Source organism: Eumetopias jubatus, unplaced genomic scaffold (assembly GCF_037043125.1).
Source record: "Eumetopias jubatus isolate StellerSeaLion01/CBP00866 unplaced genomic scaffold, mEumJub1_p1.0 scaffold_7, whole genome shotgun sequence".
Lineage (NCBI taxonomy): Eukaryota > Metazoa > Chordata > Mammalia > Carnivora > Otariidae > Eumetopias > Eumetopias jubatus.
Window position 1 is genome coordinate 13,639,858 of NW_028274813.1, and position 18,028 is coordinate 13,657,885.

General features: G+C 44.6%; 1 protein-coding gene across 1 annotated transcript in view; it reads left to right on the forward strand.

Moving 5' to 3' along the window:
* Nucleotides 1–18,028, forward strand: part of NRDE2 (NRDE-2, necessary for RNA interference, domain containing) — a 53,775-nt gene that overhangs the window by 11,321 nt on the left and 24,426 nt on the right. The window contains exons 2-6 of the mRNA XM_028098176.2: nucleotides 4,934–5,042; nucleotides 6,333–6,563; nucleotides 9,991–10,140; nucleotides 15,733–16,183; nucleotides 16,990–17,395. Coding sequence (XP_027953977.2) covers nucleotides 4,934–5,042; nucleotides 6,333–6,563; nucleotides 9,991–10,140; nucleotides 15,733–16,183; nucleotides 16,990–17,395 — 1,347 coding nt within the window. The remainder of the gene's footprint in view (nucleotides 1–4,933; nucleotides 5,043–6,332; nucleotides 6,564–9,990; nucleotides 10,141–15,732; nucleotides 16,184–16,989; nucleotides 17,396–18,028) is intronic.

Genomic DNA, 18,028 nt, shown 5'->3' on the forward strand with positions numbered 1-18,028 from the left:
CCCTTTTTTCCTTAGGGTGTGTGTGTGTGTGTGTGTGTGTGTGTGTGTGTGTGTGTGTGTGTGTGTGTGTGTGTGTGTGTAGCAGAGTGCTGATTTCCCTTTTTTCCTTGGTGTGTGTGTGTGTGTGTGTGTGTGTGTGTGTGTGTGTAGCAGAGTGCTGATTTCCCTTTTTTCCTTGGGGGGTGTGTGTGTGTGTATGTAGCAGAGTGCTGATTTCCAGGCAGGTTCAACCTATGCTTATTTACTAACCTGCAGGGACAGAAGGTTTGTCAGCCAGCCAGCTTTTCTATCCAAACCAAACCCTGGGCAGGGTGTATCCTGTCTGTCCTTCCTCTGCTATGTTATGTTCTCCTGCTTGCTATTGACACAGTGATCGAAATACATACTTGATTTCTATCAAAGGAGCTTGTAAATCGTGTGAGGATGTAGGTAAATAGAGGGAAAAAAACCTTTGCAATCTGATCAATAAACTATCTTTTAATCTCAAATAACTTCCTCCAGGATTCCATGTAACCCAAATTTAATAATCTTACATGTATTACATGAACAGTTAAGGTTATGAGGAAGTATAAATACCACATGAGCAGAGACCTGGCCTGCCTTATTCACACTGTACCCCCAAAGCCTGGGATGTGCCTGGGCACATAGTAGCTAATCAGTACTTTATTCTTTAATGGCCAAATCTCCATTTACAGTGAAGAATTAAAATAGTTGTACTTTATACCTAGATATTGGCATGCTTTTGATGATCTCAGGGTCTTTCAGTTCAGTAAATTAGGTGCTGGGGATACAAAAATATGAAGATACGGCTCAGATCCTCAGTCATTTTATGTGCTAGGGATTGGGAATACAGGAGCGAGTAGTCATAACCTCTCCCCTCCTGTTGCATTTAGTTTAGAAAGAAAGGAATAGGAGCAGGGTAGGTGAGCTGGAAACTTGGATGCAAGAATTGTAAACCAATTTGCTGTATTTGTTTGGCTGGCAAAATATTTTGTCTTTTTTTCCCCCCCATTCTCCCTACAGTGTCAGAGGAATTACTAATCTGGCCCTTGTAAGGATTTGAGTTGTTGACCTTTGCCTTAGAATAAAGTAGGAAGACTGCCATGCAAATAATGAGATTATAATGTGAAAATTGCCACACTAGCCCCATGTACCAGTCGCAGGGAGATTTCAGGAAAACCAGAGCCTTAGTTGAGGGAATGAAGGGTAGCACCATGGTGTGGTGGAGAGACCAGATGGAGGAGCGCAGATCCAGTTTCAGGTGTGTGCCCACAGCTGTGACTGAACTTCTTTGGGCCTCCTGCTTTTGATCCCTAGATGAGGAGGTGGTATCCCGGCTCTGCCCTGGAGAGCCTTCTCAGAACTGCTCCCTCCCTCCAGACCCCTAGGAGGATCCCTACTTCTGCTGTTCTGCATGTTGGGCTTCTCTGAAACATTTTGTTTGAGCAGTGTTTTCTTTGGCTAAAAAGAGTTTAGAAATCTCTAGACTAGATGATTTCCAAAATTCCTGCATGCCTGACATCCAGTGGTGATTACTTCTAACGTTTCATGTTCACTGCTCATGCGCTTCCAGGAAAAAAAAAGCAGTGGTAACTTCTTGTCAGGTGCAAATACCCTTTGCTCTGACAAAAGGTCATTTGATTGAGATGAAGGTCATAGAGAAGGTCAGTGATGATTTGGGTTAGAACCCCAAGAGTTTTAGTTCTGTATACACTACTCTTTTTCCACAGTGGTCTCATATGGCAAAGTCTTAATTGCTCCCTTAAAAGCCCTTTTTCTTGTACTTTGTGAAGGACGGAGTCCTTCACAAAACAACACTTTCTGTTGTTCTGACATCTGCGTTTCTTTACATTTTCTCCAAGCTGTCCTCACTGTCTGGAAAGATATACCGGAATCGTTTGAGAGCATCTTTCCTTGCATATTGTTCCATCTTTTCTCACTTTTCCTTTGTTCATGAGAAAATCCAATTTTTGTGGAAATAATCATGATCTCTGAGCAACAGGAACTATTTTCACATACCTCTTGCCAGGAATTAGACCCAAGGAAAGGGAACCAATCTCAGAAAGAAAAAGACAATAGAAGAAAGATTGCCTGGACGATTGTTTAGCACTCACTGGGTATGACCTTACAAATTATTTAATTCCTTTGAGCCTCAGTCTCCTCTTCTATACAGTGGAGATGATAATACCTCCCATAGTGGGTTGTTTTGGTGCTTAAAAGGGGTAAGGATATAAAGTGCTTTACCTGGTGTTTGGCCTGCAGTAGGTACTTAATGAGTTAGGATCCCTCTCTTCCTTCCCCCCCCTTTTTTAAAGATTTTATTTATTTATTAGAGAAAGCACGTGTGTATGTGTGTGTGCTGCATGTGCTCTCGAGTGAGGTGGGGGCTGGGGGGAGGGGCGGGGGACAGGGAGAGAGAATCTCAAGCAGATTCCCTGCTGAGTGTTGGGCTCCATCCCATGACTCCGAGATCAAGACCTGAGCCAAAATCGAGGAGTTGGACACTCAACTGACTGAGCCACCCAGGCACCCCTCTTTTTTCTTTTAATGTACCTTTCCTCCCTCCCTCCCCTCTTTCCCACAAATATTTATTAAGCTCCTCCTGACGCATTGCCAGGCATTGCTAACGGATACAACAGTGAGTCGAACAAAGTACCTGTCACCAAGAAGCACACATTTCAGCATCTACTCCTCACTAAGATGCAGTAATCATCAGGGACTAGAAGACAGAACATATAAGGCCCTCTTCCAGCACAAGACTAAAAAGGCAACCCAATTAAAAAATGGGCAAGGGATTTGACTATTACTGTTCAAATATGAATGGCCAATAAACACATGAAAAGATGCTTCGCGTCATTAGTCACCAGGGAAATGGAAAAGCACAATGAGGAGAGACATCACACCCAGTAGGATAACTATAATCTAAAACACAGACAGTAGAAATCAGATTTGGAGAAATCAGAGAATCCATATACAGTTACTGGGAATGTAAAGTGGTGCAGCCAATTTGGAAAAAACAGTCTGGCATTTCCTTAAAATGCTAAATGTGAGTTACCACATGACCCAACGTTTCTCCTGGATATCTAGCCAAGAGCAGTGAAAACATATGTCCATATAAAAACTTATACATGAATATTCACAGAGCATTGTTCATAATAACCAAAATGACGTCCAGGTGTCCATCAGCCAATGGATGGACAAAATGTGGGAGATCCATAAAATGCAAAATTATTTGGCAATAAAAAGGAATGGAGCATGAATACGTGCTACAGCATGGATGAACCTTGGACACGTTATGCCGAATAAAAGAAGCCAGTTACAAAAGACTATATTGTATGATCTCATTTATATTCAGTGTCCCAAACAGGCAAATCTATAGAGACAGATTAGTGGTTGCCTGGGGTGGAAGAGCCAGAGATGAGTGAAGGTAACTGCTAATAGCTTTGGGGTTTCTATCTTTTTTTCTTTTTAATAAGATTTTATTTATTTATTTGACAGAGACAGTGAGAGAGGGAACACAAGCAGGGGGAGTGGGAGAGGGAGAGGCAGGCTTCCCGCTGAGCAAGGAGCTGAATATGGGGCTCGATCCCAGGATCCTGGGATCATGACCTGAGCTGAAGGCAGATGCTAAATGACTGAGCCACCCAGGCACCTCTCTATGGGGTTTCTTTTTGGGATTATGAAAATGCTCAAATTATTTTACAGTGATAGTTGCACAATTCTGTGCTTTTTTTTTTTTAAGTAAATTGTGTGCCCAACATGGGGCTTGAACTCATGACTCCGTGATCAAGAGTCGCATACTCCACTGACTCCATACTCCACAGCCAGCCAGGCGCTCTGTACAATTCTAAATATACTAAAAACCATGGGTTGTACATTTTAAATGGCTGAACCCTGTGGTTTTTGGATTATATCCCTGTATGACTGTTAAGAAGTGCACGGAGTGCCTGGGTGGCTCAGATGGTTAAACGTCTGCCTTCGGCTCAGGTCATGATCCCAGCGTCCTGGGATCAAGCCCCACGTCGGGCTCCTGGCTTAGCGGGGAGCGTGCTACTCCCTCTCCCTCTCCCCCTGCTCATGCTTTCTATCTCTGTGTCTCAAATGAATAAATAAAATCTTAAAAAAATGCAGTTACACTTCTGTCTCCTAACTTCATCCATGTCACAGGTGCTCTAGCCTCATCCTAGAACAAAAGAGGACAACCTCTAACCACCGTCCATCATCCCATGGCTTTTTCCTTTCCTTCACAGTTAAGACTCCTAGAAGGTTAGGAAATAAGTAATTTAGAAAAAGTTCATTCCAGAGGAATTAGAAATTAGTGGATAAGCAGAAGGAGGAACAATTTTGAACATTTAATCTCACCACCCAGAGATAATCATTATTAACATTTTATGTCATTTTAGTGTTAACAAAGTTGACACCCCGTGTTTTTATTTTCAAAGAAGAGTACTGCTGTAAGGAAAGGCTTATGTTAAGTTACTGAGAACGGAATATTTTTTGAAGAAAAATGTCTTAATCTTTTGTAACGATATTAAACATGGCGGGCTTTTGTGCATGATTTGATTTTTAAGTTTTTCGGAATTGTCTGCGTCAAATTTGAGGTCATTCAATCCTAGTGCTTTGGAAACAATTCCTGCTCCTTAGAGTGTGATGGAATCGTGAAGCCGTGTTGCTTTTTAAGCCACACTTGTTGCGTGGCTTTTGCTTAAGCTGCAGTCTGATTGCACAAGAGGATTTCAGTCTTAAGTATTTTAGAGTGTGTGAAAGCCCCATGCCCTATGAAATAAAAATTTCATGGATTCCCTTCGGCTTCTTTGGACTCTCTGGCTGACACTGGCTGTGAATTAGGATGTCAGCTGGTAAGATGGATTTCCTGCTTTCGAAATCACGTTGAGCTGATTTTGTTGATTTTTTTCCCCCTTTGCTTGTGCAGAATTAGATTGGCTGAGCAACCCGAGCTTTTGCGTTGGAGCCATAACCTCTCTGAGCCAACAACCTGAAGAGGCTGCTGCTCTGGTTTCTGAAGGGTCACCGCTGACGAGGTAGCTTTTCTGAAAGATGGATTTTTAGTTTTTGTCTGTGTGTTGTCTATCGTTGGGTTCGAATAGTGCTCCTTAGAAAACCCTGTGATAAAAGAGCGAATTACAACTCTTCTTTCTTAAACTAGTGAGGTGCTCTTTGTTTTCCCTTACCTCACTCATAGATTACCCCTCTTTCCCCCTTTGTGTTTTGTAGTGGCAAGTGTGTAACACAGTGCCAGTTACGAGGCCACGAGGGAAATGGCACCATGTGATTGCTGAGTAACTTGACTAACCTCATTAGTAACCTTTAGAATATTATAACTCTCATGTTCCCTCAGTTGCATTTTCACCATTTTTGGAAAAACAGAAGCTGATGTGATACAACATCAGATAAAATCTCATGAAAACTTTGAGGACAGCAGAATGGCGCACATCTGTACCAAGCTTTGAAAGAAATTGTGGTAGAGCATCAAACTGAGAAGTGAGCCCTCTCGAGTTTATGGACTAGGTGGTCTCATTAAGATGAGGAGCCCTGAGAAGGCAGTCCTCCGAAAGTGCAGGAAACCTTTGGAAATGGACACTGGTTGGTGCCTGAGAGAGAGTTGTCTGTAGATATTTCAGTAATGTAGTAGGGCTCATCATAACCTTTAAAAACAAGGACCAGAATTAAACCCTTTTTTTTTTTTGATTTTTTTTTTGTCATTAAGGACATGCTGCCCTAATATGTAGGACTGAAAATAAACCCTTTATAACATTGCTTCAGAAAATACTATATTTGAGGGCACCTGGGTGGCTCAGATGGTTAAGCGTCTGCCTTCGGCTCAGGTCATGATCCCAGGGTCCTGGGATCGAGTCCCGCATTGGGCTCCCTGCTCCTTGGGAGCCTGCTTCTCCCTCTCTCTCTCTCTCTCTCTCTCTCTCTCTCTCTCTCTCTCTCTGTCTCTCATGAATAAATAAATAAAATCTTAAATACTATATTTGATAAAATAACTGGTAGATTATTTTCATTTAAAAATGTGCAGATGTGAAAGTCTAGATTTAGAAGCTATTACAATAGAATTTCTTCACCTACTGTTGTTTTAGGTCCAGCTTTTTTTTTTTCTTTTCTTTTCTTTTCTGGGTGGTGGGTCCAGTTCTTAAATCCTTAAGGGGAGTTGTGATCTGGGAAGGCACTGTATAAATATATGGGCAAATAGTAAGGCCCTGTGGGCATTTCTGGAGTTCCCTTTTATACATTTGTTTGCTTATTTTCATAGTCTTCTCCCTACTTCTCATCTGAAAATAATTCTAATGTTGATTTTCCCAAAACAGGAGTCCTCTGAAATCAGAGCCTTCGGATGAAAGTGATGCTAACAGAAAGCCCAAACAAACAAGCAGAAAAAAGAAGAAAGAGAAAAAGAAGAAGAGGAAACATCACCACAAGAAAACCAAGAGAAAACGTGGGCAGGCCAGTAGCAGTGGCTCCGAGCCAGATAGTGAGCCTGAAGAGGACAAAACTTCCAGAAGCACTGGAGACGGTAGAAAGGAATCAGAGAAACCAAGGTGGGTTTTCTGTTCTCAAATACCTATGACTTTTCAAATTTTGAATTTTTTTCCCTCAGTTGTTGCCACAAATGAGGTATCTGAATGACTCTGTAGCCACTCAGTCAAATGGAGTCCAAAAAAAAAAAACAAACCCAAGTAGAGCTCTACCATTAGGTCACCATTAAAAAAAAAAAAAAGAAGAAAACTCATTAAAAAAATTAGGGCCGTGATTTTATTTGAGAAGTGTTATTTAGACACGGTAATGATTGTGTCAGAATCTGATTCAGACAAAAAGTCTTTGGGATTTTGAAAGATGGCCGATGTGCCATGCCATGGGAATATGGGCCGGTTTACTACATAGTTAAGGGTCCCGTCTGTGAGGGTCAGAGCAAGAGGAATGTCTTACTTCTCTTCCATAGTCTCTCTCCCTTTCCATCGCTCGCATCAGCTGCCCCCCTGACACCCCCCCCTCCGCTGGGCACACACTCTTTGGTTAAGGGCGGTATAGCACTTACAGTCATCATTTCTTACCTCACGTTTCTTTCCAGCACGGTGTGGAAGTTGTAGACTGGCCCATGAACATAGTATTTCCTTTCCTGGGGGCTTTGCTTCTCCCCACATTTTGCCCCGCTGTCTCCCTTGAGCCTGTTGCTCCCATTGTTCGCTCGCTGGTAGCCCCTCCTTTGCCTCGTCTCCTCTGCTCCCCCGCGGGGGGCCCTTCTCCCAGGCCTACGACAGGCAGCACGTGCTGGAACTACCTGAGTCGTTTCTCATGTCACTTTTTTTTCTTTTTTAAAACTTTTTTTAAAAAATATTTATTTATTTGAGAGAGAGAGAGAGCATGGGGGGGGGGAGGGTCAGAGGGAGAAGCAGACTCCCTGGCTGAGCAGGGAGCCCGATGTGGGACTCGATCCCGGGACTCCAGGATCATGACCTGAGCCGAAGGCAGTCGCTTAACCAACTGAGCCACCCAGGCACCCCTCACTTTTTTCTTTTCTTTGTTCGTATGGGCCAGAAGAGAAGGTTGAAGTCCCCATGCAAGGCATACTTAAAAAATTTAGGGCTATTAGGATTTTTTTTTTTGACTCTTCAGGCATTATTTGCTTTTGTCGTATGCTTAGACGTCCCACTGACATCCGTGAGAGCTCTGTGGTGCAGTGAGTCTAGAATCTGACCCACGGGGTCTCCATCAGACAGGTGGACCCTGAGTCCTCCTGCATCCTTCTGCCACCAGATCTGTGGAGAGCCTCGCAGGCCGCTGTGGCTCGGGGCGTCCAGGTTGACTCTGCCGTCTCTGTGCCTCAGGTTCTCCATCTGTAACCCAGGCTTGCTCTAGGAGAGGAGAATAAAAAGGTTCTGACTTGGGCCGAGTTTATGTGGGCAGGAATCACTCCTGTCTCGCTTGCCCTTGTAACCCCTCAGTGATTGCCACAGGGCCCGGTGCACAGTAAGCGCTCAGTACATTTCTGTTGTGTGAATGAATGAATACGTTATTGGTATTTTTGCTTTTCGGTGTGTCTTCAAAGCATCATACATTAATCATTGCTTCTTCTGGAAACTCACTCTTAGCTACTTGTCCATTTTTTTTTAAAGTTGAGGAAAATGAGTTTTAAAGGATTTTCTGAACCTACACAGGAACTACCATTAGAACTTGGAAGGTAGTTATTTTCAGCCTATGCGTAATCACATCAGAGGTGAACTTTAGAGCCTCTTGATGGTTCTGTGATCCAGATAGCATTTTTAAGTTCATTGATATTTTTCAGAATATCCCCATTAAGATCAAAATCCACTCTTTTTGTTCTTCTCTTTTACTTTCTTCCTGTGAACTTCTGTAGTCTCTTCCGGGGAAGATGACCTGGAGGAATTGTTTCCATAGAGACAAGGACTAAGGTACTGAGTTGTGAGACTTCTGTAATGTCGGGAAAGTGGGTTCTCGGGGATATAATGCACCATATAGGAACTCTATTTTTGAGTGATCGAGGGATGACTTCCCCTAAGGCTACAGCTTTTCAGGGACCTCTGTCTCCTAGGGTGAGCTCTTCACCTTCAGGTGGAGGCAGATCCTCCCTTGTGCACAGCCCAGACCACATCCTGCTTCCTGACCTCAGTACCCAGTAGGAGAGGATCAGAGCTCGTTTATTCCCCAGGTGTGGTCTGCTTCCTCCTCCCTCCCCCGTGGGCTTTCCATTTCTTTCTGGAATGCATCCATCTCATTCCTTCCTTTTGCTGCCCCTTATGGTGTTTGTCAACAGAAAACCCTCCATAGATGTTCTGAAGGGGAATGTGTTAAAAATCACCGTGTCTTTTAACCTATTCAGCAAACACTTGATTGAAAGCTACTTTGTGTCCCCGGAATGCCATTCCTCTGTATTCCCAGTCAGAGATGATTTAGAAGCCGTTAGAATCTTTATTTCTATCTGGGCAGAGTCAAAAGCAAAGATGGAACAAGGTTAAGGGCTGTTTTGACTACTTTGGCAGCTTCTTGTGTCAGCAGCATGATGAACTGATTTTCTTTAGAGGAGGGAAGATGTTAGATGCCAAAAAAACTTTACCTCCCCCTCTCGTTTGACTCCTAGGGAAGTGGTTCCATTTGTGTCTCAGCTGGAAGTCTGCCAACTCTCAGGTTGGTTCAGAGGGATAAGTAAGGGTCTGGTCTCACAGGGGCTCTCTCCGGCCTTGGTGTAAGAGAGAAGGTCAGTCCACAGCGCCCGGGCTATAAAAACGAGACTTAGACCAAGTCTGAATAATATGTGAGACTGACCCATTCGGAACTGTCATGTTGCTGTTGTTAAGTTTTGAGTTGGAATAATCTGAGCACTTTCTACTGAGTTAGGCTAAGCAAGGGCAACCCACTTTATTTATTTTTAGAGGAAACTTGTTTATAAATATATTTGAAATTCTAGTTACAGTCATTTAATAGAATATTTAAAAAGAACACCTGTGGACGCCTGGGTGGCTCAGTCGCTTAAGCAAATCCGACTCTTCATTTCAGCTCAGGTCATGATCTCAGGGTCATGGGATGGAGCTCTGGGCTCTGTGCTCAGCGGGGTGTCGGCTTCTCTCCTTGTCCCTCTCCCTCTGCCCCTCCCCGTGTGCTATCTCTCTCTCTCTCTGTCCCCCCTGCCTGTCTCTAATAAACATAAATAAGTAGATCTTTAAAAAAATAAAAACTTGTGTCAGGTTAATTTCTGAGATAAGGTGATTTCTTGGTAAAGTGTCACTTAGGGTGGACAGTTTTGGCTTCATATTTTAAAGCTTTTTCCACAGCAGGAATCCTCTTCATCTGTGGCCCGTGCACATTTGACATACTTGGGTGTGTTTGATGCTGTGTGGAGCATCAGTGTTGAAATGTTTAACTTTCATTGTTCTGAAAAGGTGGACGATGTAGCCAGAAGATTTCAAAGTGCCTCTCCCTCTTTGTTCTTCACCTTCCTGTGTCCCACAGTCAAGAAGGTAATGCTGCCGCTGATATTGGGCATCGCTTTGTTTGGCTTGAGGACGTTCAGGCTCTGACTGGAGAAACCTTCAGAACAGATAAGAAACCGGATCCGGCCAACTGGGAGTATAAGTCTCTCTACCGAGGAGACATAGCAAGGTACCCGTCACGATGTCTTTCCTGATTTTCACTGGTGGGAAGTAACTTCCTTCTCCCCCGAACCCTCTCTGCGCGGTCTCTGTCTGCCCCCGCCCCCCTCTTCTGGATTCCGGTGGGTGTCCTCCATCGCTGAGCTGTGGAGGCATGTGTCTTATCTCACACTCTGAAGTGAAAGTTCAAACCTTGAAGTCAGGATTCAGGTCTGAAAAGTCTCATTTATCTGTGGTGCCTGGCATTGTGCCGGGCGTAGCAGGTTTTTAGTAAATACTTGTTGAATGAATGAATCTAAAAAATACCTTGAAACAAGTAATTGTGACAAACTATCCAGAAACCATTTGGTCTGATCTGTATGCCATTTTAAAAAGTCACGAAAGCTTTTTATTCATCTGTCCTCCAAGTAAGCCATTTTAAAAAGTGACATTAAGTGGTAATGACTTTTTCAAAATGCTTCCAGCATACGTCACCAGGTAAAAAAGAGATGATGGTATTCACTTCAGTAATTAGTTTATTAAACTTTTCTCCTCTACCCTGTCAATCAAAAATATTTAAGTACTTATTAAATCCCTTAGGCACTGAGTAGTTTGTAAGACACTGCTGGGAACACAAAGAACAGTAATACACAATCTCTCTTCCCAGACAGCTTACAGGTAATGAAAATGGAAGGTAGAGAATATTGGAATGTAAAGCCAAGAGGGGACCATTATCATTCTTTATAGGCTAATTACTTTTTAAAATAAATTTTGGTTTCCATTACATTGCTGTGCCTCCAGATTTTAATTATCATTCATCACGACATTATACCTCACCACATAGGCAGTTCCAACTAAGATTTCCTTTATGATGTGTTTATATCTGTGATTTTTCAGTGCATGTTTATATCTACATGCTATCTCCTAAAACCTTATGGCTGAGAGTAAATGACTATCAAAACGTTTTCATACATTTTTTAATAATTTTAATACTCCTTAAAGTCTTGTTCAGTTCCCCATGGCCCCGCGGTGTGGTGCCACAGATGTGGTAGGACCCAGGAAAAGATGGGGAGGCCAGCAGACACTGACTGAGCCCCGTGCTTGTTAGCCTGTGTGATCCTCACAGCTGGTGAGGAGAACCATACTCTTATTTTATGAACGAGGAAAAGGAACCTCAGAGAGGGTAAGTAGCCTCTCAAGGTCATGCTGCCAGGAAGCAGCTTTCTTGGGGAACCTATGTTCCTCTAACCTCAAATATTCTTTTCCTGTCCACAAATAAAGATGAGCTCAGTTGTGTGGTAGGATGTTTTCTGCATTGGGAAACGGAGGACCCTGGTTCTCATTCTCACTTGGCCACTGACTGATAATGTAATCCCCCATGAGTCACTAACCCTGTCTGAGCCTCTGTTTCTTCATTTGTTAACTCCTGCTATGCCGCATGCTCAGATATCAGACATCATCGATAGAAATTAGACATTAGTTTGCACAGATAAAGGGTTATTACTTACTAATAGTTGAAAAAGGAAAAATATTTACAATGACTGGCTCTTAAATCTCTGCTAATGAGAGGCCCAGACCTTAGGAGGAGAGTAATGAGAGAAGTTTACTAATCTAAATTGTGAAGATGCTATTGGAAGGGCTTGGGGCATTGGTGTGATTTCCCAGTAGATTCCTGAAGCTTAGGTGAGCTAAGTCTTACCCGGATTAATAGCTGTACCGCTGTCAGTGTCCAGATCTAGGGAAGTATTGATCCCATGGCACTGTGAGTTGGTCAGAGGACAGGGCGTGTTTTGTCAGGTCGTGAATTTTCACACTTCACCAAGGCACTGACAAAGCAGGAGTGTTGAGAGGACTCGCCTGGCACCATCCTGTGAGGACCAGATGAGGCCTTGTGGGTATGGGCCTGGGACAGCAATATGGTCAGAGTCATTGAAGCTTCAATGGACCATCTTTTGGAAGGTAGATTGGCAATGTTCTGTGTAACTCGGGAAGGCAGAACCAGGATCAACGGGTGGAAGTTGCAGAAAGGAGATTTGACTCAGTATCAAAGCAAATTTTCTAGTAGTGTGAGCCTCCCAGCAGTGACCTGGTATGCGTTCGTGTATTGTGGTGAGCAGGGCTTAGAGTTCGTGGGTAAGAGTCAAAACTACCTTTGGAAAATTCCTTAGGGCTAATATACTAGCTTTCAGTGAAGTTCAGCTCCATTTTTTCTCCATTTATGGAGTGGATTGTTTCTTTAACTATATACCAGATGAAATAGTTGCCTTATGTTTAGGAGCCAAGTCTTATAAAATAGTAATAACTTTAACTTATCTAGTGCTTACTGTATGGCTAAAGACTTGAAATATATAAACTTTTTGATCATCCCTGCTATTCTCTGACATGGGTACCATTATTATCCCCATTTCACAGATGAGGAAACGGAGGCACAGACAGGTTTTGGGGTTTTGTTTTAAATAACTTGTTCAGGGTCACCTAGTTAGTAAATGATGGGGTTGGAATTTGGACCCAGGTAGACTGCCACCATGAGAGCATGTGTGAATTGAAGTCACTGAAGGAAAGGCAAATTTATTATTGCCCAGCTCACTCTGGGGCTTAGGGCCACTGAGTGGATTCAGGGCAGAAGTGTGTGTTCGATTTAAATATATTCTTTTCCCATACCCTGTCCCTCTTTCTTTTTTTTCCCCCCTTTCCCATCCCTTCCCTTTTCCTGTAGCTAAATTCATTTAAATTAAGTGTCCATATGGTGTCATTCACTGAACCTCCAAAGTGGGGTTCCCTCCTGGAATTATTCAGGTAAGACCTGCTGACTTTTTTTTTTTTTTTAAGATTTTATTTATTTATTTGACAGAGAGAGAGAGAGCACGAGAGCAGGAACACAAGCAGGGGTAGTGGAAGAGGGAGAAGCAGGCTTCCCGCTGAGCAGGGAGCCCGATATGGGACTCGATCCCAGGACCCCGGGATCGTGACCTGAGCCGAAGGCAGATGCCCAATGACTGAGCCACCCAGGCACCCAAGACCAGCTGACTTTTTGATAAAGATTTTACAGAAAAAAATGCCTTCATGTGGGGGAATATTGTATTAAATTACATCCTAGGTTCTATGATTAAGGTTATGTGATAAATGACAAATTAGATAAAACCCAAATGTCCAATTAAGGTTCTATGATAGATGATAAATTAGGTAAAACTCAAAGGTCCAACAATAGAGAAATGTTAACTAGATGCGGGCTTACCCTGCCAATGGATTGATTCAAAACCAATAAAAATGGTATTTTCTAAAAAGAATGGTATGGGGAAATGCACAGAAGTAGGGAGAAAAGCCCAGAGTTGTATATCAACTATTTTTAAAAAGAGGTGTGAGTGCACATATAAACACATGTACACACATATCTGAAAGTAGGCACTTAATAATACAGATCAGTAAGAGTCTTTTTTCTTCCTTTATCGTTTTCATCTGTTATGAAATGCAGCTGTTAAAATCAGCTTTAGAAAATGCACTTGTAAAGTCAGAAAACTCTGTAAACATTTTTTAAGAGATTATGTGAATGTTGAAATACTGTTGATTTTTAGCAAAAATAAAATAGTAATTAAGGGGAGAACAAAACGAGTTCTACTTACAGTTTGTTCCTGACAGAATGATGGGTGTGTTTAGAGCTCTTGAAGCACTATTTTATCTCCTCACCCCTCGTTACAGTTTTGACTCCTAAAGGTACCAGAGACCGATTGTCGTGAGTTAGCCTAGGTGGGCCTGGGGGAGAGGATGGAGAGGAAGGGTTTGTGTGCATGTGAGAGCTGGAAGGGCGGCTGCTCAGGCACCTGTTGACTGTGGGGAAGCCAGGCCCAAGCCTGGGCCTGGACCAGGTGGAGATGGACACAGAACTTTCTGGAAGATGACAGAAGATGGTGGCTGCTCCCTTTTTTTCCCCGACAGCATGATATTATGGAAATTTTAAAAATACAGCATCCATTGAAAGAATTTTACAGTGAATGCTCCTATTCCCACCCTCTGCGTTCTACCATTAATATTTTACTGCGCCTGCCTTATCACATGTCTGTCTTATTTTTTTGGTGCCAGCCTCCATGTAGTGCCCCCTAAATACTTCAGCGTGCATGTCATTAACTGCAGTTCAAGATTTGTTTAGTTTTTTCTTTGGACTTAAAATTCACATATAGTGTAACAAATCTTCATTTGCTGAGTTTGGACACACGCATACACCTGTATAATCCAGCCCTCTGTGAACATATAGAACATCACTGTGACCCCCCACACACACAAAATTTCCTCCTGCTCTCTTCCATTCAGTCCACACCCCACCTCCCCAGGGGCAGTTACCGTCCTAATTTTTTTCCACCCTCAATTAGCGTTGTCTCTTCTGGAATTCCATATAAATGGAATCGTATAGTACGTACGCCTTTGGGCCCAGCTTCTTTCACTCAGTGTGATGTGTTTGACATCCAGCGCCATTGTGGTGTTTGTCAGGAGTTTGTTCTCACTGCTGGTCACCTTCTGTTGTGTGGCCATACCGTGGCTTGTTTATCTGTTCTCCTAGTGATGAGCACCTGGGCTCTTCGTGGCATTCAGCTGAGAATATCTGTGCACACGTCTTTGTGTAGAAAGGCAGTTTCCTTTTTCTTGGGGGAATGCCTAAAATAGAATCGCCGATTCACAGGGTAAGTCTAACTGCCAGACCTTTCCCCAAAGTGACTGTACCAGTTTCCATTCTCACTAACAGCATGTGAGAGTCCTGGTTACCCAGCAGATCGCTCCCTGGGGTTCAGAGTCTTCGGTGTTTAATTTTAGCCATTCTGGTGGGTATGTGGCATAGCACCTTGCAGTTTTAATTTGCACTTCCCTCATGATTAATGATGGTGAGCACTTCTGCATGCGCCAGTTGGCCCTTCATGTCATCTTTTGTGAATTCCGCCTGGATCCTTTGTCCGTTCTTTAATGGTCATTTGTGTAACACACCTGCAGAAGAGTGCACGGTTCCCTCAGCCTTCAGGCACATACTCAGTAGTTGTGAGTGTGATTCTGGGGGCACCTGCACGCGCCATACAGGCCTTTTAGAACCCAGCCTCTCTCCCTCTGGAGTAGAAAACAGCCAAGTGTAATTTAAATTATTTTGTTTCAGGATTAAAAATACAATCTTAGCCCTCCCTGTTTTCTTCTTACGTGGGGATACAGGACTATCTTGAGGAAAAGGGACTGGTGTAGGAGACAGATGACTCACTGTCACCCAAGGTTCTGGTGTCTTTACGAATAGTGTAAAGGAGGGGTTGAGGATTTACCCCTTGTCTGTTACATAGGATCGTGATGATCAGTGACGTAATGTATGGGGCAAACTTTACAAAACTCCAGGAAAAATAGAAATTACTAGATCTGGAAGACAGGACTGATCTTAAATTCACGCGATGTTAACAAAGAATTGAAGTGTTCAGAGGAGTAAGTTCCACACAGAAAAAGTTGATTGCTAATTGTCGTATTTCTCTAAATAGAAACCGTTGGAAGGTAAGGTGAAGTTAGCTTGCTTCACAAGAGCTCATCTGTTGAGCTGAGCCTCCACTGGTGCAGGGCTATGCACCTGTTCCCTCAGTAACTGTCTTTCTTTTTCAAATACAAGATACAAGAGGAAAGGAGACTCCTGCCTTGGCATTAACCCTAAGAAGCAGTGTATATCCTGGGAGGGGGCTGCCGCAGGAAAGAAGCCTTCACACAAGCATGTTGAGCGCTATTTTACGAAGAAGAGCGTGGGCTTAATGAACGTTGATGGAGTTGCTGTTGGCAGTAAAACTGAACCTCCCTCATCTGAGCCAATCTCCTTTATCCCTGTGAAGGGCTTGGATGATGTGATTCCTCCCGTTATGACCTGGTTGAACCCTCTGGGGATTTACGATCAGTCCACCACGCAGTGGTTACAAGGGCAGGGTCCTCCAGAGCAAGAATCAAAGCAGCCAGACTCCCAGACAGACAGAGAGCGTGCGCTGCTCAAGGCCAAGGTGGAGGAGTTCAACAGGAGAGTGCGGGAGAACCCTCACGATATTCAGCTGTGGATGGCGTTCGTTGCTTTTCAGGTAAGTAGCGCCGTCCTGCTGCTCTTATTTAGAAATACTGTGCTAGTCTGGGGCAAACCAGTGCGCTCCGCAGCCGTTTCTGAGCCCCTGGGAGGAACCCGGGCCCCAGGCATTGGAAGTGTATTATCCTGGAGCCCTTGCCCTGAGCTTGCTCCAAGCCCATGAGGAAGCCCGATGTGTGGAGAGTCAATGCTTTCATGTATAATTTGGGGGTGGGAGGCAGTGCTTTCATGTGTAATTTGGGGGTGGGAGGCGGCATGACCTGGCTCTAGGGAGCGCGAAAGGGCTCCTAAAAGAAGGTGAAGTTTAAACAATCTGGGAAGAAGCGCCCTTGTTCACCCCGGGTGTGGGGGTGGGGGTGGGGGTGGGGGTGGTGCAGGGTACAGAATGCACAGAATTGGGGAAGAGAAGGCGCTGCTCCCCCGATCAACCAGCTGGGGCTCTAGCTTCATCCTGCTCACTTGTTTTTGAACCGCTCATATGGGTGTATTTTGCCCCACATCTGCCTGTGTCGTGGGTAAAGTGGGCTCTTGAGAAGCAGCGCTCAGGGCGCTGCGTGCTCGCTCCCGGTATGTAACTCCCATGATGGAGCGCAGACGGTCGGGTGAGGGAAACACGAGCCAACGGGAACCCGAGGAATGGAATTCCACCACCCAGAAAAAATGGTGACCAGCAAGCCAAGGAGGTCCGAAGGGCGATTCATCCTGGGAGGCGCCGGAGGGCGGGCCTTGCAAGTAGCTCTGGGGCGATGGCGGGCTTTTGAGGCTCCCCGACTTCCAGTTGTGAATTGACATTTTTGTCTTGAGGACGAGGTCGTGCGGAGCCCTGGCCTGTATGCCCTGGAGGAGGGGGAGCAGGAGAAGCGGAAGAGGTCTGTGAAGCTGGTGCTGGAGAAGCAGCTGGCCATCCTGGAGCGGGCCATTGAGAGCAACCAGAGCTCCGTGGAGCTGAAGCTGGCCCGGCTGAAGCTGTGCGCGGAGTTCTGGGAGCCCTCGGCGCTGCTCAAGGAGTGGCAGAAACTGATATTTGTACACCCCAACAGTACGGCCCTCTGGCAGAAGTACCTTTTATTTTGCCAAAGCCAGTTCAGCACCTTCACCGTGTCCAAGATCCACGGTCTTTACGGCAAATGCTTGAGCACTCTGTCCGCGGTGCAGGACGGCAGCATCCTGTCGCACCCCGCCCTGCCCGGCACCGAGGAGGCCGTGTTCGGTAAGAGGCCGAGCACCAGGTCCCTGCGTGTCGGGGGACTTACGCTTCCTTCTGGCGCTAGGCAGAAGTGAAGGTGTGTTTTTGGTTTATTTTAGAAATGGCCAAATTGATACAACGGATTTAAACAAAGTATTAGGACCCCTTTGGACTAGACCAGATTCTCGCTTCTCCACCTTCTTGGAGATGCGCAGTGGGCCTCGGAGCCGGTGAAGTTAGCAGAGTATCCCCAGCCTAGGAGCCCCAGCTTTCCTGCTTATTAGCCAAGGAAACACAGTCAAGTCTCAGCAGTTGTGGCTGTCCGTGGCCTTCCCTGTTGCGGTGTCTGTCCGCTCCTCTCACCCGTTCTGGGATCTTAGGCGGTGGTGTTCGCGGGGATGCCCCGATGGCTGGGGATCAGCACGCAGAGGCAGTTAACGATATTATTATACTGTTAAGGTTCTGTGTCCCGAAGGAGCTAGAATATGAACTCTGTCCAGTAATGAGGTACAGAAGGCAGCCTGTCACACAGGAGCTGGAGAATATCACTCTTGACTTGAAGCCTGGATTTGCCCTTCACTGGTTCTCTTGTGACCTTGCATATTTCCTTAACCTGCTTGAGCTCCAGTTTCTCGCTCAGCAGCATTGATACAATAC